We start from the raw sequence: 23,153 nt of genomic DNA, 5'->3' as shown, positions 1-23,153 counted from the left end.
TAGAATAAGTAATTCATTTACCGATTTAGATGCATTCATGCAGAAGTCATAAACCATAAAGTTCCAAAATGAAATCAAACAAAAAAGGAAAGCTAACTTCGGGGGGATCCGAGCCGATAGACGGCCCTTGCAGTTGAGTCGCAGTCCGCTAGGTGGCGCCACGCATCTTATATTATTAGATATATAGCGGTTCGTATATAGTTCACCGATCCTTATGAAATTTGGCATAAAAAACACCAAAGTTATGGCATTTCCGATCAATCAGTTATATGGCAGCTATAGGATATAGTCGATCGATCCCGGCCGTTCCGACTTATGTACTACCTGCAAGGAAAATAAGGATGTGTGTAAAGTTTCAACTCGATAGCTTTACAACTGAGAGACTAGTTTGCGTAGAAACAGACAGACGGACAGACGGACATCCTTATATCGACTCAGGAGGTGATCCTGATCAAGAATATATATACTTTATAGGGTCGGAGATGTATCCTTCACTGCGTTGCACACTTTTGACCAAAATTATAATACCCTCTGCATGGGTATAACAAGAAAGGAAAGCTATATGGAAAGGAAACGAAAGTCGGAACTATATCCTATATCGGTCGACTATATCCTATAGCTTCCATAAACCTGAGTGATCGGAAATGTCATAACTTTTGTATTTTTTAATTTAGAAGGGTGAACATTTTTTACTGATTCCATTTTGGGAAACCTAATCCGATCTGCCAAATTCTATAATCGGCCGACTGTGTCCTATAGCTGCCATGCATCTGGAAAAATCCTATAGCTGAGGTCGGAAATAACCTTGCTATTATTAAAGATGCTTGAAGCTGATTCCAACATTTTTTTTTTGGAAATTGATTTGAGCTCAAACTGCCACCTAACTGTTTCATTTATTTTGTTAGTAGAAATATTTCTAAGATTTAGGGCAGCGATGCCCAAGACCCCATAACATGGGTTTATAAATTTCATTGCCCTCTGCTGGCTCACCGACAGAGCAAACTAGTTTAACTGTAGAGTAAATATAGATTAATATAATAGATAGATTAATGAACAATAGAAATTCAAGTTAATTGGAAGTCTAGTATAAGTTAGCATAGGGCGGAGCGGGAGCGAAAGAAAAGCTCAGTTGCGCTCTCTTGTGAATTCGCCCCGCTTCGCCGCAATAAATAAGCTATGTTTAAGTTTTATATGGAATATAGATCGAATTATAAAGCCGAGTGAACGCATTTGTTTTATCGTCGTTTTTTCATTTAACAATTTACACAGCCGCCGTTTTTCTCTCTTCTCGTGATAATTTGTGAGATAAAATAATCTCATTAAACATGTTTAAGCTCATTAAATGTCTTGAAGAACTTCCTTGGGATTTTAAAAGAAATAAAAACTTAACCAAAGAGTTCATGGAATTCTTTGCAAAGAATACCCAACAGCTTTCCTATGATTTCTTTGAAAGAATTCCTGGGGAAATTCTCTACCCAGTTGGGAAGAAAATTCCCCAGATCACCGAGTGCCCTATGCCTTCCATACAAAAATGCCTTTACGAATTTCATATACCAGCACTAGGGAAATCCTCATGTATGGTGAACAGGTATTGGATAGTCCCCAAGGAACTCCTCAACACTGGCACTGCAGAGCAGTAACGGTTGTTTGTTAACGGCAGTGGTGGGCAAACTCTCATTTTCAATATAGGGCCACATGAAATTTTTTTTTTTTTAAATTGTGGAAGCGGAAGCGAAGAGTTAAGAATTTTCTTTAGAACTGTTGCTAGCAATTTCTCTTTAATTTTTAAATATTAGTGCCCATTTTTGAATGGGTGCCACATTTGAAATAACAATAATCGAAATAACACACAACGTTTTTTCGCTCAGTAAATGGCATACTCTCTTGGTTTTTTGCTGCTTACGCACACATTAAAATGTTTACATGTGTGCAATATGGCACTACTGCAGTAGTGGTTGGTTTACGGCAAAAGTTTTCGTATTCAAACACTAACGCAAGCTTATATGGGAATGTTTTTGTGTCTGACACCCAAACAAGGCTGGGAAGTAATTGACAATTTTTAATACTCAAATTTGCAGAATGGTTTTTGAATCAAAATTAAACACTTTGTATGCAACACAGGTCTTTATTGTAGTCATACGTTTTCAAAATTTAAAAAAAATAAAAAAAAAATTAAAAAAAAAGGTACCAACTCCAAAGTCTCCCTTGCAGCAGTACAGTCTATTGCAGGTATCAGGGCCGTCTAATAACATTTTTTAAACTACTTAAAAATATATTTTTTCGCTATTCGGTCCAGAATTGGTGGTTATTTGTTTATGAAACGCTCTTAAATGCCGCTCCAATAGCCTCGGCTTAAGTACCATGGTTGTGTTATCATTGACTTATTGAATTTGTATTGATGAACAATTTCGACAATTCTATTTCTGGTAACTTCTAGTCACAATTTAGCTTTTATTTCACCGCTGCTCATAGTATTCTCCACTGCTAGACGTCGGATCTGATGTTTGGCCGATTATCAATGGTACTGTGCCATATTCTGTGCAGTTTGTTATATTGTATTGTTTTGACACAATCATCACGAATTATAATTCGTGAAAATTATCAACAAGACTAATTTTGCACATATAATTATTTACTGTGAATATAATTTCGTTCTTTGACTTTGAAAAAAATTAGTCAGTATACGGAACGACCGGGATGTTCGGAAATGCCAAAACAAAAGGCATCTTCGACCCTATTATATTATCTCAGCGAACGGCAATTCGCTAGATGGCGACACGCATGCCCTGCTTGTAGCAGGTTTTTACACTAAATCTAAGTTTTTTCACTTTTTATACCCTTGCAGAGGGTATTGTAATTTTGGTCAAAAGTGCGCAAAGCAGTGAAGGAGACATCTCCGACCCTATAAAGTATATATATTCTTGATCAGGATCACCTCCTGAATCGATATGAGCATGTCCGTCTGTGCGTCTGTCTGTTGCTACGCAAACTAGTCTCTCCGTTTTAAAGCTATCGAGTTGAAACTTTGCACACACCCTTCTTTCCTTTGCAGGCAGTCGGAACGGCCGGGATCGGTCGACTATATCCTATAGCTGCCATATAACTGATTGATAGGAAATGCCATAGCTTCGTTGTTTTTCATGTTATTAGGATGGGAGTTTCAATGGATTCCTCTTTGGTCAAAATAATTCGATATGCTCAATTTCATAAGGATCGGCCGACTATATACGATCCGATATATATCTAATACCTTCTTTTGTTTGCAGGCAGTATATTTCATATGTAATTTTCTATACTTCCTTGATTATTTTTTTTCGTCAAGGATCGGTCAACTGAAGCCAATATTTACGATAATATTTTAAAATATATGCCTCCAATATCTTAGAATATCGGCTCCGCCCAAAGTTAGCTTTCCCTTTCTTGTTTAACTTTTCATACCAATAAAGCTTTTTTCAAATTTATATCAGATATTTTGGGCTTGTCTTACCTTTTCAAAGGTTTTTTGTTTGATTTATAATCCGTTCCGTTAAAGTTTCAACTCGATAGCTTTAAAACTGAGAAACTAGTTTGCGTAGAAACCGACAATCAGACGGACAGACAGACGGACAGCCGGACATGCATATATCGACTCAAGAGGTGATCCTGATCAAGAATATATATACTTTATAGGGTCGGAGATGTCTCCTTCACTGCGTTGCACACTTTTGACCAAAATTATAATACCCTCTGCAAGGGTATAAATATTCCCCATCAAATATACACATCCATGTACATATGTATGTATGTATACGTAACACCAAGCTTCACAGGTAGCTGCACAAAATTGGTAGCTGCACTTATAGGACTATATTTTGAGTTAACGAATTTTGCCAGAAATAAGCGATATATCAAAAGCTGCGTCATCTCAAGGGCTATCTCTGCAATATAAATAAGATCAAATGAGCTAATTTTGAAAAATAGTTTTTGAAAAAATATGTTTTTTTTTCAATTAACAAAGTTTTTTTGAATTTTTTAACGTAAGCTTAAGGTGTTTCAAAAAGTTGTAAAACAATAGTTTCTCATATGATAGTAACAAACATCTCCAATTTTTAGTTAAGAAAAAAAATTCTACGAACAGAAAACCAGATAAAATGCCTTTATTTGGAAAAAGTTGTAAAAATCGAATTTTTTGGATAATTCCTGAAAGAAATGTCGTATCGGTTGAGTTACCAATCGACGCGTATTTAGGAGTAGAATGCGAATATATACAAAAATATTATTTCTGGGGACTTAAATGATTCCACCAGCCCCAATTCAGTGATTCAAAATTTGTTTACTTTTACCCTAAATTCTCCCAAACCAAACGACTTTTGGAAAAGTTGTAAGTAGTGTGTAAAGTTGTAGTGTAACTATTCATATGATCCTATGTGTATGTATGCATATCCGATCCGATATACATACATATATCTTATTTAATAAACTGTCACTTAACTACAAGAGTTTCTTTTTTATTTATATTCGTATTGCAATTTATGCAAACAAATTTACGAAACAATTTGGATCCATACTAGAACGGCATTTATGATATAATAATATTATAAAATATAAAAGATTATTGAAAAGAACACGTTAATATTTTTAATTTGTCTTAGTCATTGGTTTACAAAAAGTGTTGAATCTTATTAGTTACTACAACAAGATAATCCTTATAAAAATTTTAATAATGTATAAAGTATTGTGTTACGCCTTATGCTAAGTTTACGCTTAAAAATAGTTTTCTTGTTATAGTTTTTATATTAGTTTTACACTATTATGAAATATTACTTATTTTGTACTGAAAGGGAACAGGTTCAATCAAACGTTTCTTCGTTTTTTCTAACGTTAAGCAAATAAACTAGTGATCACATGTAATATTAAACTCCGCATGGTTATTATGGAATGTGGGTTGTATATTAAATTTTTTATGGACAAGTTCAGGGTCCAAATCAACTAACAATCAATTTCATATTGTAGTCGTAGTTTGTCATTTTGTGTTGATGAAAGATAATTCGAGAAGTCTTTGGTAAAACTATGTCATTGTCGAATTGCTTTTGTACTTTTTCATATTTTGATTTCTGTATATAAAGCAGCAAGAAATATAAAGTGCTATGCTAATCAGTTTGAATGTCTTTTTATCGGCGTTTCTTGTTTCATTGTTATGCGTGTAGAAAAAACGTCAAAAATGCTTTTTAATTAATACAGAATATACAATTAATTTTGTTTCTGGTTAAGGTGGAACAAGCCCAGTGGAAAATACCTTATTTTATTTGAATACATTATTTTTAGAACTCACGCGTAGGCACTCTGTTTTGGCTCCCCTGGTTGGTTTCCATAAAAAAACCGTTCAATATACCCATTGGATACATGGAGCGATTTGCCTTGAGACTCTTTCGACGTTGGTTACGATGCATTGCAGCCATGGCGGATGATGTCGTAGCAGGACCAACGCTTTGAAAGCCTGATGAATCTGCCGTTGTCGTTGACTGCTGCTGATTGTTGTCATCGTCTTCGCTCACACAAACGGCACTATAACGACCCGAGAACATTTTTCCGAAATCCTTCATATTTAGCTTTCAGGGACTTTTTATATAAAGAAACGTTTAAAGTAGGTATTGGATTTTCACTTGGTACTTAATTTTGGTAAAATTAAAATTACTTAAACCACGGCACTTAAAACGTGTTTATGTTTTTCTGCTGCAGCCTTTAAAAATATTTTAACCGTAGATTTTTATTGAATGTTGTCTTTTATCGCGAAGGCGACCGTTCGCAAACATAGCTCGCTTATGAATAAAAGCTTGGATGAGATTCGATCGACTGGTAACCTATGATGTACCTACGCTCTTGCTTTAACGATCTTAGAGGTAAGAATCGATCAGGGAAGCAACTTTTGAGAGAGTTTAAGAAGGAGAGTCTGTTTAGGGTCTGCTGTGGGCTGAGACTCAGCCTCTGAGTGAGTACTCTCGCGCTCTGTATGCTCGTCTGTTTTTTTTTCCGCCGGTTGTCTCATCGAAATTGTTTTAGTCAAACCCGTTTACCTTTATTTTTAATATACGCCCCTGGCAAGTATTGGGTAGGCTTTGGGAAACACCATATCAGCTGTCTTGTCTTTCAGTCAAATTACTCATTCATATGTTGTTAAGGAAAATTTTTCGGTTGTTACCTTTATCGAGAATAAATTTGCATGTGTATTTGTGTACAAATACAGTCTTTTTAGTTTAGGCTTTGTTCGCAATGAATGCGCAACAATAAAAGGCTCACATCTTTCGAGTTCTATGTGCTTATTTGTTTTAGAAAATTTGAAACATTTTAGTTTAATTGTAAGTAATATACATATTATGTATGTTTATAATTAAGTAACCATATGTATGCATTTAATTGCACCGTAACACGATAACGCACTATAATCATCACTCAAACGGGTTCGGTCTCCTCTTAGCTGTAATATAAATATTACCTATCTGACAGATGAAAAACGTTATAGATATATCAGATAAATGTACATATTTTCCGCTTGTATCGGATATATTCTGATAATAATAATGAAATAAAATCGAAAATAAATTTAAAAAATATATGTGTATACTTTTATAATAAAAATTAAAACAAATGTGAAATAATTATAATTTTTAAACTATAAGTAAAAAAGGTTTTCGTTAACTGCAGCACGAGTTATATTTTCATACCGGAATTTTGGCAACGCATTCAGACTTTTATGCGGAAGCAGCATCACTGTGGACGGAAGTCCACGAGGTGACGACCTGCATGCCTAGGCGTGTGCGAAGAAACTCTATATATAGCCAAAGAATTAAAAATTTTCTGTAGGCAACCGATCTAAATAAATGATATACCAATCGAAAAGTATTGTTTCAATTAGATAATTTTTGTCGAAACATATTCCAAAAGTTATTTGGTTTGGAAGAAATTAGGGTAAAAGTAAAAAAATTTGTAATCACTAAAGTGGGGCTGGTGGACACATTTTAGTCCCCAGATAGAATATATATTCGCACTCTAGAGCTAAATACGCGTCGATTGGTACCTCAATCGACCCGATCCGACATTTCATTCAGAAGTTATTCGAAAAATTTTCTTCTTCTTCAAAATGAAGCCAGTTTGCGTCGGTTTGTCGGTTTGTCTGTTTGCACTATTTTTTTCTTAAAAATCCTGAAAAAAATTGAAAAATGTTTGTTACTATCATATGAGCAATTATTGTTCTACAACTTTTTGAACGTCAAAAAATTAAAAAAACGTTGTTAATGAAAAAATTCATAACTTTATAATTAAGAAAGATATTAAAAAGAGCTTTACACCGTTAAAATGGTTTTTTAAATATCAATTTCACTTTCTTTGAGATCAAACGTCTACATGTAATACACTGAAAATAAACTTTTTTTTTAAGAAAAAAAATTATTTATCAAAAATTTGGTCGACTTATCTTTTTTATATTGCACGTGGAGATAGCTTTTGAGATGACGCAACTTTCGATATATCGCTCATATCTGGCAAAATCCGTTAACTCAAGATAATATGCTATATAGGTGTACAAAATTGCATATAAAAAATATTCTTGTTCGGCACGTGCAAGAAAAACAAACAAAAAATGCTTATATCGACTCAGGAGGTGATCCTGATCAAGAATATATATACTTTATAGGGTCAGAGATGTCTCCTTCACTGCGTTGCACACTTTTATATAAAATTATAATACTCTCTGCAATTATAATACCCTCCCTACCCTTCCCTACCCTCCCTAATACCCTACCCCTGCCTACCCTACCCTTTAATTACAATACCCTCTGCAAGGGTATAAAAAGTTTGGGGTCACCGAAAAAAACGCGAAAAGACGCTAAACCACTCACAGGATAACAATAGAGAAAAGTAATTGTTGACACCTAGTACCAAGAACATAACAATATCAAGAATAGCTGACCAAGCGCTTTGCAATATTTACTACCACTTGGCTATTGAGCTGACCCAGCTACATGCACAATAAATTGGCAATGACCCACTAACCGCTAGTATGTAAGAAAATATATCAGAACTAAACTTCAAGAATAAAGAGAGGCTCAAACTTAAACCAAACAAAGTTTAAATATCCTGTTGCTGTTCTCGTAAGAAGGGACCCACCGTTACTCCCGTGAGTCCGAGTTCAATGGCCGCATATCGCTCTACGTTAAAGTTAACAACCACTCTAACATGTTTTTAATAAGTAGGTGCCACGAAAAATAGCTCAAATGAGTGAACAAGACGGTGCACCATGCCACACTGCAAGCGCAACAATTGCATTTCTGCAACGAAAATTCCCGGGACGTCTGGTTTCAAAAAGAGTCGACATTGATTGGCCACCCAGATCACCTGATTTAACCCCCCCGGACTTCTTTTTGTGGGGTTATCTGAAAAGCAAGGTTTACGCCAACCACCCTCAAACTATTGACGAGCTCAAGACAAACATTCGTGCTGAAATCGACGCTATAACACCCGAGATGCTAGGAAAGGTAATGGAAAACGCAGAACACACTTAATTGATATTGTTTTCAAAAACTAGCCCAAAAAAATTGTAAGGAACCAAACTGAATAAAAACTTATAGAAATTGGTTGTTTTTTCTCAAAGTTATTCCATGTTTACATACCGAAATAAAAGATGGAGAACCCTGTACATTCTACCGCACAGAGCATCTTGATGGCAAAGCCCACGGCGGCAACGGAATCACCAAAGATTAGCAAACTTTTTGAAACTGTTTGAAACTATTTTCCTTTTTTCCACTATTAGCCACATCTATACAATTTCAATCAAGTAACTGAAACCTTTCAATCGCTGCCGTCTACTTCTCGCCCAATTTTACAATCTCGAAAGGATAGTTCATGGACTTCTACTACTCACTTGGGGATCGCTTTATAGCTGCAGGAGACTACATACAAAAAACATATCACGCAATCTAATAAGTACCAAAGAGTTTTCGGACTTATCTTTAGACCACTCGCCTTTGCTATTAACGCTTCTTCAAAGCCTGATGTAACCGAACTCCCCTTCAGATTAAGGCGCCAAACACTAACTGGCTTAAACAAAAAAAGTATGTGAGTTCCAACATAGATCTCGGCCCGCAGCCTAATATGAATCGGTTGTCGACTACACAACTGACGCACTGGAATACTCTTTGCAAGAGCGAAATCTCTATACCGCAATGGAAGGAAGAACAAGCAAAAAAAACTATAAACGAATCAGAAACAGAAACACTATAAACAAATCAGACCTTCGCCAACAGACACAAATTGAAGCTCACCCAAATTTAAGCCCTAACGACGTAACGTATCTCAATCTTCCACCTCCACAGGCGACTAAGCTGGCATAGCCACATCAAACACATCTATTGAATCAACTGTCGTTTGCCTAACTCCTCTTATGACTAACAGCTGTGGGGGAAGGCGAGCAGCACCAACGTAGACATCATACAGCGGGAACAATCTAAATCTTGAGAACTTTTACTGGGGCACCGCTATGACTGGGAAATGGGCATCTCGCCGTAAATGACAAAATCGAAATTTCATTGATTTTGGAAAAACCGCTAATCAGCTCCTTAAATACACTTTTAGTCTGTTTCATAAACGACGTAATTACGTCCTGAACATAACGACAACCGTCACAGTCAATGTGGAGACCAGACCTACGTGATAGTTTATCCGAAACCTGTTCAACGCTTTACAGAGTCAGCAGTAGATGGTAGGCTGGGATGATCTTTTCTTAATACAAGACTTGATCGCACAGACAAGCTTGAAATCTATAATTATTATTAACCCTCTAGTGCCCAAATTTTCTTTTCCAAGAAAAAAATTATTTTTGGATTCAGTATGTATCAAAATTAAATGTTTGTTTTAAAAAAAAATTTATTTTTGCTCGTATCGAGTTTTATATGACTATATCCTTGGACCGCCTAGAGGCGGCTTTGGGATGATAGGCCAACAAAAAATTAGGTAATCAATTCTTTTGTTGCACACATTTGTTCGTCCACAGATAAGCGTTGGCGCAGCGGAACTAATTGATACTTGTCATTGAAATGAGTCGCGAGCGGTCGTATTTTGTATAAAGGATCGTGGTCGTCAGAATCCTTGGAGGGCAACTTACTGTTTTCATTAAAATGCAAATTTAAAAAATTTGTTGTGGAAAACGAAGTATCGGATCATTTTGGACAGCATACAAATTTGTTTGCTAAGTGATATGTTCAATAATAGTATAATAAAAAAAAAGAAAGGAAAGCTAACTTCGGGCGGAGCCGAACCCTTGATATACCCTTGCAGTTGTGCCATTTTCGATCGTTCAGTTATATGGCAGCTATAGGATATAGTCGCCCGATCCCGGCCGTTCCGACTTATGTGTGCAAAGTTTCAAAGATTTAAAACTGAGAGACTAGTTTGCGTAGAAACCGACAGACAGACGGACATGCTTATATCGAATCAGGAGGGGATCCTGATCAAGAATATATATACTTTATAGGGTCGGAGATGTCTTCTTTACTGCGTTGCACACTTTTGACCAAAATTATAATACCCTCTGCAAGGGTATAAAAATTGAAAACATTTGAATGGCGTATCCAGATTTTGAAGTTCTCCGAGGTCAGGCTCATTAAAGGATATTGCAGATATATCCATGAATAGGTTCATTTGGTACCACAAAAACTTTTTGAAAAGCGGTGTTTTTGGATCCATAGTGCAAACAGATCCACATTCAGCTATTGTGCTTTCTTTAACATGAGCAATATTATGATCAGCAGGCGCTTTACGTTTGCGTTTCTATGCTTGAGGTGAATTGGACGCAATCGAACTTGAGGATGACAACCATTTTGCAAAAGGTGTAGGACTTCCGCTTGAAGTTACACAAATCTCTCTACCCAACATAGATCAATGTCATGGTATCAATGCCAAAATCAATAGAATTTAATAATTTTTTAATCTCCACGTCGGAAAGAGCTGATAACTTATTTACATTATTCAATTAATTCATTATTCAAGCAGTTATTCATACTTAAATATGTCATAAGTTGCTTCCCTTTCTAAATTACTTTATAAATTTTTTTTTCCCGAATTGTCCCAAGACCGCCTCTAGACGGGATATTTTATAAATGCAATAAAAAGCTAACGAAAGCTTATTTTTAGTATGAGTTTCGTATTTTGCGTCCTTGAGACTATCAACAACACGGTACAATTTTTTATTCCACCGGCAAACTAATTATAATATTTAAAAAAAATATTTACATTTTGCACTTTTTACAAAATAATTACTTCATTCGAGTTTCACAAATTTTCTTCTTCAAATGAATACAGCAGCTTGCGCAAGGTCTAGTATGTATTCCAAAAGCAACCAACTTAATTTTTGGGCTTTCCCAAATTAGAAACAATGCAAAACCGAGTCAAAAGGATTGAAAAGAATAAAATAACGGTATTTTTAACATTACCCGTCTAGAGGCGGTCTTGGGCACTAGAGGGTTAATTATTTGTTATTATTATTTTATTTTTATTTAAGTACATTAAACCACTGTTCCAGAGAAACAAAGAAGTAAGCGTATAGAGAGTGATTAGTAAGAGATTAGTGAGATTAACAAAAGCAAGAAAGGAAAGCTAACTTCAGGCGGAGCCGAAGTTGATATACCCTTGCAGATTGGTAGCAGCGTATATGATTATCGGACCGTATATAGTTCATCCTTATGAAAGTTTAAAATCAGTTTTCAACAAAAAATGTTGGTAACGGCCACAAGATCCTTATAAAATTTTTTGGATAAGATATTTTGGATCAATCAGTTATATGGCAGCTATAGGATATAGTCGACCGATCCCGGCCGTTCCGACTTATATACTGCCTGCAAACGAAAGAAAGATGGGTGCAATGTTTCAAGTAGATAGCTTTAAAACTGAGAGACTAGTTTGCGTAGAAACAGACAGGCAGACAGACAGACGGACCGACGGACATGCTTATATTGACTCAGGAGGTGATCCTGATTAAGAATATATATACTTTATAGGGTCGGTGATGTCCCCTTCACTGCGTTGCACACTTTTAACCAAAATTATGATACCCTCTGCAAGTGTATAATAAAGAAGCAGAACTTGGAATGCTTGGAAGTTGCAGACTAGTTTCAGTTGGAAATGCAGTGCGGACTAAAAAAACACATCAGTTCGCTTTAAAATAAAGACAGAAACCAAGGGCTCTCTCCAAAAATGCTATAAATAAAATCGTTGGAGCCAATTTAAAATTTGGTCAATTAGCCAATTAAAAAAATATTTGTTTTTAACAAAAAATTTTCTTTTCAGTTTATTTATATTTCGACATAGTTAGACGATCCTAAAAAACAATTTCTAGGTTAGGAAGTCGTTGCGTCACAGGCGCGATTTGTTGGCAGCCCGAGTCGATCCCCGAGCGAAATAATTTGTACTATACTTTTTGCTTTTCGATTTCGTTATTTACAGCGGATATGCCCATTTTCCAGTGGGTCGTTTCGTTTTGAACATACAATGGTGTCCCAGTAATAGTTCTCAATGCGTCTGCAAAGTGTAAGAAATCCATTTTTAGTGATGTGCTTGTGGCGAATAATCTTCAGTCTGCTCCTCAAGGGCTGGACCTGGGAAAAATTTGGCCTCCGAATATTTCAGTATAAATGATCAATGGGCCAATATGTCCTTTGTGCCATCATTTCAAGTGATACCACCAGACCCATTAAATAAAACCCCTTAAAAGTAACAAAACCCCTTAAAAGAACAGGGTAACTGATGCTGCAGTAACATTAATAAATTTAAATACACCTATTCTAGGCATACGTGATTGTTTAAAATACGTGTGCCCATGCAGATGTTCAATACTATTTGTTCCGTCAGTTTTAAGCCAGAGAAAATTTTCGTTTAAGAACATCAGCCCAGTTTGGTGAAGGAAAAAATTACCAAACCATTTTAGAGCCTCATTTTCCTCAGCTGCAAAAACTAATTTCCTTACTAACACTTACCTATTAGAATACTAGAGGGTTACGTAGAACACTTTCCCAACTGTATTATGATACTTTATTCTTTGCATCCCACATTATAGCTTGGGAAACTTGGTTAAAGCCGGAGATCTTAAGCTCCTACGTTTTTACTAGTAAGTACACTACTTTTAGACGTAATAGAACACTGCAAAGGTGAGGAGTGTTAATTTCTGTAGACTGAAAATTCGCTTCACAAGAGTTTGGTGCCATAGAATTCTTCGCATCAAAATAATTTTTTTCCGGTCAAAATTTATACGTTTACTGTTCTCATGTACCACCTTTATCCGAATCGCCCACATACTGGTAACATTTGTCCGTTTGATATGCCACTCGGTCAAATTAACTCCGTTAGAAATGGTTGAATCGGCTGCTGGACTTGTGTTTTGTTGTAGATCCTTATGGAATTACTCTATCCAGAAAGTTGGCGCTTTTTAATCCTGAGGATCCATATCATTCCACTCTTGAGGAACGCCAAGGCATGCAGGTCGTCACCTCGTGGACTTCCGTCCACAGTGATTTAATCAAAACCAATACTTTAATTGACCTTAAGTCTACACTAAAATCTCAGAAAGTTTTTTTTTCATTCGTTTCTGAAACTAAATTAATAATTTAATTTTGGATTTTGATTGGTTCGATCTACTAGCATGTAAAGATATAAACATTGCCATACATAAATTTAGTCTAGTTAGTTTATTTTTCGACTCTTCCACGCATGCCGTGAAAATATCCCACAGCTTCAACAAATCCGCCTTGTTAACAACAAGACTAGACTCTATAATAACTGGCTGTACAATTAGTTATTTAAGAAACTTAGTAGCTCGGTGCATTTTCACCGTGCATAACGCAGAATGTTATTGAGTTATATTAGCCGCTGCCTGATTCACTTTAATCAGGATCCGAAGCAGTTTTATTACTGTTTAAACATGTCCCTTTTCCCCCCTTTGATTACGTTTGAAAACTCATATGCGTATACACCTAGCACTGTAGCACTGCAATGTAGTGACGAAAATATGCTATATAGGTGTACAAAATTGCATATAAAAAATATTCTTGTTCGGCACGTGACTGATTTTTTTTTGTTTTTCTTGCACGTGCCGAAAAAGAATATTTTTTATATGCAATTTTGTACACCTATATAGCATATTTTTGTCACTAAAATTGATATCAGATATTTTGGGTTTCGCATGCAGGTTCGTCACCGGTACTTTACCTCGTCAAGAGGTTTCTTTATATGATATCAGTTGTTTTTTTTGTATATATTGATCTTCAGTTATTTAAAACAGAACGCATAATATACAGAATATATATATATGGAAGAAACCTCTGGACTGGCGATTCACACAGTTAGCAATACTTTAATTGCAAGGATAAACATCAAAACTCTTTTTTTTTTTAACTATAGATTTTGACATTCAAGAAGGTGGAATAATTAAAAACCTTTCCAAAGACGTAAAGAATTTTTCGATAGCTTTAGTGGCTCTGAAGTTATACGTATTTTTAATTTACAAAGGTTTTGGAATTTGGTTAGTTTAAAAATTTTAATTAAAAATTTGCCCAAAAATGTATTTAAAATCCAAAATTTTTTCGTAGTTGTGGGAAACCAAATTATTTTAACAAATTAACAGATGAGAGGCCTATCCTTATGAGAGTTTCATTATATAATAAATTATAAAAAAACAAGAAAGGAAAGCTAACTTCGGGCGGAGCCGAAGTTTATATACCCTTGCATTTGAGTCGCAGTCCGCTAAGTGGCGCCACGCATCTTATATTATTAGATATATAGCGGATTGTATATAGTCGGACGATCCTTATGAAATTTGGTATATCGAATTATTTTACCCAAAGAGGAACCCATTGCAACTCCCACCCTTCTAACTTGAAAAACAACGAAGTTATGGCATTTCTGATCAATCAGTTATATGGCAGCTATAGAATATAGTCGGCCGATCCTTACGAAATTTGGCAGATCGTATAAGTTTGCCTAAATTAGAATGCATAGAAAGTCCCATCCTTCTTACTAAAACAACAAAGTTATGGCATTTCCGATCAATCAGTTATATGACAGCTATAGGATATAGTCGACCGATCCCGGCCGTTCCGACTTATATACTGCCTGCAAAGGAAGGAAGGGTGTGGGCAAAGTTTCAACTAGATAGCTTTAAAATTGAGAGACTAGTTTGCGTAGAAAAGGACAGACTGACAGACGGACATGCTCATATCGACTCAGGAGGTGATCCTGATCAAGAATATATATACTTTATAGGGTCGGAGATGTCTCCTTCACTGCGTTGCACACTTTTGACCAAAATTATTATACCCTCTGCAAGGGTATAAATATTGGAAACAGCCCCAAGCATCTTTAAAAATAGAAAGGTTGTGCCATTTCCGATCGTTCAGTATGGCAGGTATAGGATATAGTCGGCCGATTCTTATGAAACATAGGATTAGATTGCTCAAAACGGAAACCGTAGATAGTCCCATCATTCTACATTCAAAAACAACAAAGTTAAGCCAATTATCCTAATAAAATTTTGCAAATCGGATAAGATTGCACAAAATGCAATTTGTAGTAAGTCCCATCTTTCTAACTTAAAAAACATGCCACAGCATAAACATATGACAGCTATAGGATATAGTCGGCCGATCCTTATGAATTTTGCCCATAAGATGTTTTGACCTAATATAACATGTGTGGAAAGTCCCAACCCTCCAACTTAAAAAACACCAATGTTATGGCATTTCCGATGGATCAGTTATATGGCAGCTAAAGGATATAGTCGGCCGATCCTTATCAAAATTTGTCAGATCAGATAATTTTTCCCAAAGTGGGATCCATAGAAAGTCCCATCCTTCTTACCTTTAAAAAAAAACAAAGTTATGGCATATCCGATCAATCATATAATAAACATGTATTATACCTAAAATAAATGCGCAAAGATAAAAAATTAAAAAAAACAACGTTCTTCCAGTTTTTCTAGCTAAACCAATTGTTGAATGTAACAATTTATTTTGGGTGTGCGATATAAAATAATAAATATTAGAAAAGTATTGGCGGAGTTGGTTTGCCTGTTTTTTTCAGCTTTTAATCCATGATTTGGCCCAATAACGGTGGTGGCTGTAATTTAAGTAAAGCAGAGTTTTATTTATATGCATTATATGCTCAGTAGGGGCATATGCATATAAAGCTTTCTAATCGTAAAATTGTGCATTTGTAAGTCTTCTCATTAAGACATGAGACCTTGAAACACAAAGCAGAATTACATCAAAATTTGCCATCAAGCAACCAAGTTCGAGATTAGCCGAGTGGAGAGCGTTGTGGTTTTTAACGCGGAAGGGCCTGAGTTCTAGTCCTAGTTGAGCCAATGTTTCTAATTTACTTTTTAAGCCCTTTTTTATTTGGATTTTATTTTTAAATAAATAAACTGTTGAGCTATTAATAGTTTTTAATAGCAGCCGAATAACTATACGCGTTTCAAATTATAGTTTCAATATATTTATTTTGGGCTCAATTTAACCCTAATATATGCGGCTCCAATCAACTCCAAATCACAACAAACGCCAAACCAAGAGCTTGCGCAGAAGCTCAACCAAAGCTCCCCAAAGCGCATACGCTACAAATAACAATAAAGCGCATGCGAAACTGGGGACAAAATAGAGACGAAACATGCTGATAACAACAGCTGCAGCTTAGAATATTATTATTATTTTATATGCAATCTTTGGTGGCTGCTTGGCCCAACATCCTCCCCCCATTGAAGGGTGGGCCTTCAATAAGAATTTTGGAAGGGGCAGCAGTCACATTATTGCAGAGGTTATTCCATGGGTTGTCCTCCCTACCACAGAGCGCCGACACATCCCGTGGTAGTCCAACGTGGCCAGAAAACCAGCCAAATCGAGTGTTTTGAGCAATTGGGAGCCCGTGACCTAACTGGATTTGGCCAGCCGACAACAGGTCAAAGAATAAGCCGGCTCCAATCAGCAGGTCCACTCGCTGCGTTTTGTGGAAGTTGGGGTCAGCTAGGTCCATATTGCCAGGAATCTTGCAGCCCGAAGCATCTATGTCCTGGCTAGGCTGATAGTCCGTTATATGTGAAGCTACAACAGCCTCAATTTCCACTGAATATGTGCTAAGGCGGGACTTCAAGCACACATTAACGGATGCTCCATCTGTTTCAAATCCAGCGCCGCCGAAACCGGCCACCGTTGTGGAGCATTTGGAGCGGCCAAGCTGAAGTTCATTCGCCAGCCGCGACGAGATGAGATGCACTTGTGAACAGGAATCCAACAACGCTCGGCAAGGCAGGAAGGTTCCAGATCGACCACGAACGAGTACATTTGCTGTTGGCAGGAGCACTAGCTCAGCATTGCGATCCTGGGTCACAACAGTGTTACTTGAGCGGGATGGGTTCGCACCAGCAACTGCACCGATGGGACGTGAGACTCGTGCGGGTGAAACCTGCCCGCGAGGGTGCAACAGAATATGATGACGGTGATTGCAAGTCGAGCAGCGGGAAGCTGAGCATCCGCGAGCGAGATGGCCATCCTCCAGACAAACAAAACAGCGAGCCAGACGCCGCACTTCGTCGTACCGTTCCTCAATTGGCAAAGCACTGAACTTTGGACAAGCAGGAAGCTCGTGAACCGAAACACCACACAGGGCGCATAGAGCCGGACTGGCGTTAATAACCATGCACGAGGATCGGTTATTGGAGGATCTACCTCGGCCTACTTGGTTAACTGGTGAATACGCCAAAGACAAGTCAACGCTTTCGAGAGTCCGGCACCTTTGCTCTAAGAATCGTTCCATAGACTCCCAAGTTGGCAGGCTATCATCAGTGTTTCCTGCCAGAGAGTCTTCCCATTTGGCCTTTGTGGCAGGGTCCAGCTTTTGAAAAATGATCTGGATGAGGAGGCATCCTTGAATTTCGGCCGACGTTCCAGAACTCATAAGGGCCCGCATATGTCCATTGAAGCGGTCAGCTAATTCTCGAAGAGTAGCAACGGATCCCGGCTCAACTACCCTTAACTGCAGGATCTCGTTGATGTGAGCCTGGAAGATTAAGCGACGGTTGCTGAAACGGTTGCGCAAAAGGTCGAGGGCAACATCATAGTTAGCGTCGGTAATCTCAAGCGCCCTCACAGTCTCCAGGGCTGAGTCCCGCAGGCAGGAAATTAGCCACCTGAGCTTCTCCATATTGGTCAAGTGCGGGTGGCTGTCAATGGTTGTCCTAAATAGGGCGCAGAAATCCGGCCACTCGGCATAGCCGCCGCTAAATGTTGGCATTGGCAACGGGGGCAATGAGGGAGCAGGCCTATATGGAGCGTTTGAAATCCCAGCACCATTGGTAGCATCCAACAGCGTAGAGTGAGCAGCAACCCGCATAGAACGCTTGGCCACCTCCACCTGGATGTCAACGTGCACGTCCGTAGCCAGCTGAGAGAATCGCCAATATAAATCGCTGCCGATCTCGCTGTAGTTTAGCTCCTCCAATTCCTCCTGCAGCGTGGTGAAACGGTCGCACAGACGCTTCTCCATAGACTCGAGGGTCAGAATGGTTAAATCGTCGGTCTGCATCGCAGCCTTGACCTTCCGATGCAGTACCTCCATTTCCTGACATGTTACCTCTGCGCGTCTCCGCAACATCCTTTCACGGCTTGACGCAGCAGATGCAGTAGCTTCAGCTCCAGATTCCATTGTGCAATTAAATTAAAATGCAACTTTGCGACAACAAAAACAACAACGGTGTTTTAGTGGCACTTTTAATGCTGATCACAAGAATTGAATGGGATGATAATCACGTCGGGGTCACCAATGTTGAGCTATTAATAGTTTTTAATAGCAGCCGAATAACTATACGCGTTTCAAATTATAGTTTCAATATATTTATTTTGGGCTCAATTTAACCCTAATATATGCGGCTCCAATCAACTCCAAATCACAACAAACGCCAAACCAAGAGCTTGCGCAGAAGCTCAACCAAAGCTCCCCAAAGCGCATACGCTACAAATAACAATAAAACGCATGCGAAACTGGGGACAAAATAGAGACGAAACATGCTGATAACAACAGCTGCAGCTTAGAATATTATTATTATTTTATATGCAATCTTTGGTGGCTGCTTGGCCCAACATAAACTAAAAGCTGAAAAGATATATTCCATATTTTTTAGGGTATTGACCAAATATATGCAGACTCCGAAAACAAAGTTGCCAATCAAATACACACACATGTATACGTAAATGTATGCTTCACAGGAGGCTGCACAAAATGGGTAGCTGCACTTACAGTACTATATCTTGATATCTTTTTTTAGAGTTTTTTTTTGTGTACTATATAGACGTTTGGTCTCAAAGAAAGTGCAATAGATATTTAAAAAACCCTTTCAACGGTGTAAAGCTATTTTTAATATATTTTTTTAATTATAAAGTTATGGATTTTTTAATTAAAAAAGTTTTTTTAATTTTTTGACGTAAGCTTAAGGTATTTCAAAAAGTTGTAGAACAATAGTTGCTCATATGATAGTAACAAACATTTTCCAATTTTTTTCAGGTTTGTTAAGAAAAAAATAGTGCAAACAGACAAACCGACAAACCGATGCAAACTGGCTTCATTTTGAAGAAGAAGAAAAAATCGAATTTTTCGAATAACTTCTGAATGAAATGTCGGATCGTGTCGATTGAGGTACCAATCGACGCGTATTTAGCTCTAAAATATAGAATATAAAAATATTATATCTGGGGACTAAAATGTGTCCACCAGCCCCACTTTAGTGATTAAAATTTTTTTACTTTCACCCTAATTTCTCCCAAACCAAATAATTTTTGGAATATGTTTCGACAAAAATTATCTAATGGAAACAATACCTTTCGATTGGTATATAATTCATTTAGATCGGTTGCCTACAGACAATTTTTAATTCTTCGGCTATATATAGAGTTTCCTGGCGCACACCAAGGCATGCAGGTCGTCACCTCGTGGACATCCGTCCACAGTGATGCGTGGCGCCACCTAGCGGACTGCGACTCAACTGCAAGGGTATATAAACATCGGCTCTGCCCGAAGTTAGCTTTCCTATGGTATTTAGGTATGCAACAAAGTATCTACACAAATTTAATCCAATAATGATCCAAAATTTCGTCTACTGCTCGCCTCGCTTTAGAATCTCGGAACTATTCAACTCACTTAGGTATCCATTAATAGCTGCAGGGCTCACACTGGGGATTACGTTTTGTGACTCTCAAATGTAGGAAATTGTACAATGAAATTATACATTGAGAAACAAATTGTTCTATACCGGCCAGAAGACTCACGAAAGCTGATTTTGCGGTCACAAAAAGCATTCTATGCAATCTAATAAGTTCTAAAGCAGTTTCTAACTTATCTTCAGAGTACTGGCCTGTGCAAAAATGCAGTTTCGAATTTATCTTCAGACCACTGGCCTTCGCAAAAACTAACTTAACAGATCGTATTGAACATTTGCATGGGTAAACGTTCTTCGAAATATGACGTGTGCCTAGTGTAACGGTATTTAAATTTAGTAATATCGTCATTTGTTTTTGCATTGATAAAAACCGAAATATCAATCTTAGAAGTGTCAGGGATAAGCCGGGAATCAAATATATGTTTCGATGGTGAGATCACCTGTAAGGATTTTGGTGTCAGTCAGTAGGAACCCGGAGCCCAGACAGTTGATTACCCTTGTGAATTTTTAAAACGTTTGAACTGTTAAGAAACTATCGATACATAGTTTATAAGTTAGCCCATATTATCATCCTTATATTTTCTCTACCTATTAGTTTTACAATCCACAACATGTATATACACACATATCTTTAAGTTCCACAAATGGAAGATCTGTAACTTTTCCTTAGTACCAATTAGGCAGCGAAACTGACAAGAACATAAAACTCTACAGTCCACTGCTCATTCGTGTCATTGGTTGGGGATCATTGTTTGGTCCTTCGCAACCGGATTTGTTTTGTAGTTTTCTGTGCCTTGGTTCTCAATTGTAATTGTTCCTCGACATGGAGCAATTAAAAGCACAGACAAAAGGACGCACCAGACTCAAAACTATGCTAAACGAAGTAGATGGCTATGTGGATCCAGAGAACGACAACATATTCTACGAGGAAAAGTACTTAAGGGCACATGCATTACTTTCGGCGATGGTAGGTGCAAGGCCTAGTCCATCATTTGAGAACAGTGAAAACGGCAGCGGCGTGCTTCAAAACAACGACGCAATAATAAGTTTGCTACAACAACAACTCTTCGAGCAGTTGGCGATAAATCGAGCTACTGCAAACATGTCGAGACCTGAAGGAGGAGAGGACAACACGGCGAATTCATGTAGTGCTCAAATGGTAGGGGCATCAGCTCGAAGCGAATTGCCTAAAATTCAAATTAAACGGTTCTCTGGCAATTATTCAGAGTGGCCAGCTTTCAAAGATATTTATGAGAGCACAATTCACAACAAGGCGAATTTATCAAATTCGCGCAAATTTCATCATTTGAAATTTCTTCGGATCGATGAGGCTGCGAATCTGGTACGGCATTTGGCTATTAGGGATTCAGCTTACAACACTACGTGGGAGCGACTTAATAAAATATATAATCGTCCACGGCACATCGTGAATTCACTATTGGAGCAGTTTATGAAGCTGCCAACAACAACAAGGTCGAAGGAGAAGCTGGACGCAGACACTCGACGCAGGTGGATCGAGCGCAGTGTGGAGTCAGACTCACCCACACTGGAGAATTCTTCAAATTTTTGGATGCACGCTGCGAGGAACTGACGCTCAGCAAGCGTGAAACAATCGGTGACAAGACAAAGAAGCTTACACATTCGTTGGTTGTACTTGAAGGAAACAAGTGCAGCAAATGTCATTCTACAGAGCATCGTCTGTACGGATGCCAACCATTCTTGGATAAGTCAGCAGGACAGAGGATTTCGTTTGCCAAGGAAAACGCTCTATGCTACAATTGTCTGGAACCTGGTCATGGGGTCAGAAAATGCAAATCTACGTTCAAGTGCAGACAATGTAAAGGTTATTGGAAGCATTGTCTGCAACAGGCAAGCAAGCTATTGCAAGCTACGCAAGCTACGCAAGCAACAGGCTATTGGAACAATCGGTTAAACTGGTGAGGATCAGGAGGATCCTAGCGCACACATCTCAACGGTGACTACTAGTCACATCGCACAAGCAAAAGGTTCTGCAGCAATTGTATGTGTACAAGGCACTGCAAATTCACAACAATCAACTGGATGGAACAGGAGCATTTTGCCCACGGCCATGGTCAACGTTCGCAACGCAAGTGGAGATTTGATAGCATGCCGACCCCTATTGGACATGGGCTCAGAACTGTCGTATGTATCTGAACGCTGTATTCAAACACTTGGTTTGGCTCGAACGCCATCACGCATACTGGTTACGGGAATTTCATCAAGCAATGCAGACACTACAAGGGGATGCAGAATTATACGCACCCAATGCTTGCTCCAGGCTCACGTGCTTGGAAAGATTCAAGACATCATCATTGGAAGGCAGGCCATCGACGCGTCTGCACTTCGAGTTTTGAACGATCTGCAACTGGCGGATTCACAATTTAGCACAAATGCCCCAATTGACATTCTTTTGAGCAGCGAATGCGTTCGGAGTGTTATAACTGGGAGAAAGATCTACGACTATATTGCTATATCATCAATTTTCGGATGGGTAATTACATCACGCTATGACACTTACAACAACAATCGACATCGATGCTTATCTCAGACGGTTCTGGGAACTGGAGAGCATACAACGCAAAGCAGAAGTCCACCTTGAAGACGAGGAGGTGGAGAAACACTTTCTTGCAACACACATTCGAGACGAGTGGAACTTCCGTTTAAAGCATCCGAAACACAATTCGCAGATACTCTTCAAGGAGCGCTGCAGAGGTTCAAATAAGTTGAACGACGATTTGCACAAAATCAACAATTACGTAACGACTACGTGAAGTTCATGAGGGAATACCAGGAGCTAGGCCATATGCAAGAAATTTCACCGAGCGAAATTCCCAAGGGTAGGAATTTCTATTTGCCACATCATCCCGTATTGGGTCGGAAACTTAGAGTGGTTTTCGACGGGGCTCATATT

At 38.0% G+C, this 23,153-nt stretch overlaps 1 protein-coding gene across 12 annotated transcripts in view; it reads right to left on the bottom strand.

Moving 5' to 3' along the window:
* Positions 1-23,153, bottom strand: part of LOC6505378 (scavenger receptor class B member 1) — an 87,390-nt gene that overhangs the window by 29,148 nt on the left and 35,089 nt on the right. For 4 of the 12 annotated variants that reach the window (XM_014904046.3, XM_014904041.3, XM_001966885.4 and 1 more), the window contains exon 1: positions 5,312-5,839. The exons of 6 other annotated variants lie outside the window; for them this stretch is intronic. In XM_014904046.3, coding sequence (XP_014759532.1) covers positions 5,312-5,582 — 271 coding nt within the window. In that variant the 5' untranslated portion in view covers positions 5,583-5,839. Of the gene's footprint in view, positions 1-5,311; positions 5,842-23,153 lie in introns of those variants that run through there. 2 more of the 12 variants (XM_014904040.3, XM_014904043.3) reach the window with 2 other exon arrangements.

This window comes from Drosophila ananassae, chromosome 3R, assembly GCF_017639315.1.
Source record: "Drosophila ananassae strain 14024-0371.13 chromosome 3R, ASM1763931v2, whole genome shotgun sequence".
Classification (NCBI taxonomy): Eukaryota; Metazoa; Arthropoda; class Insecta; order Diptera; family Drosophilidae; genus Drosophila; species Drosophila ananassae.
This window is presented reverse-complemented; position numbering and strand designations above follow the sequence as displayed.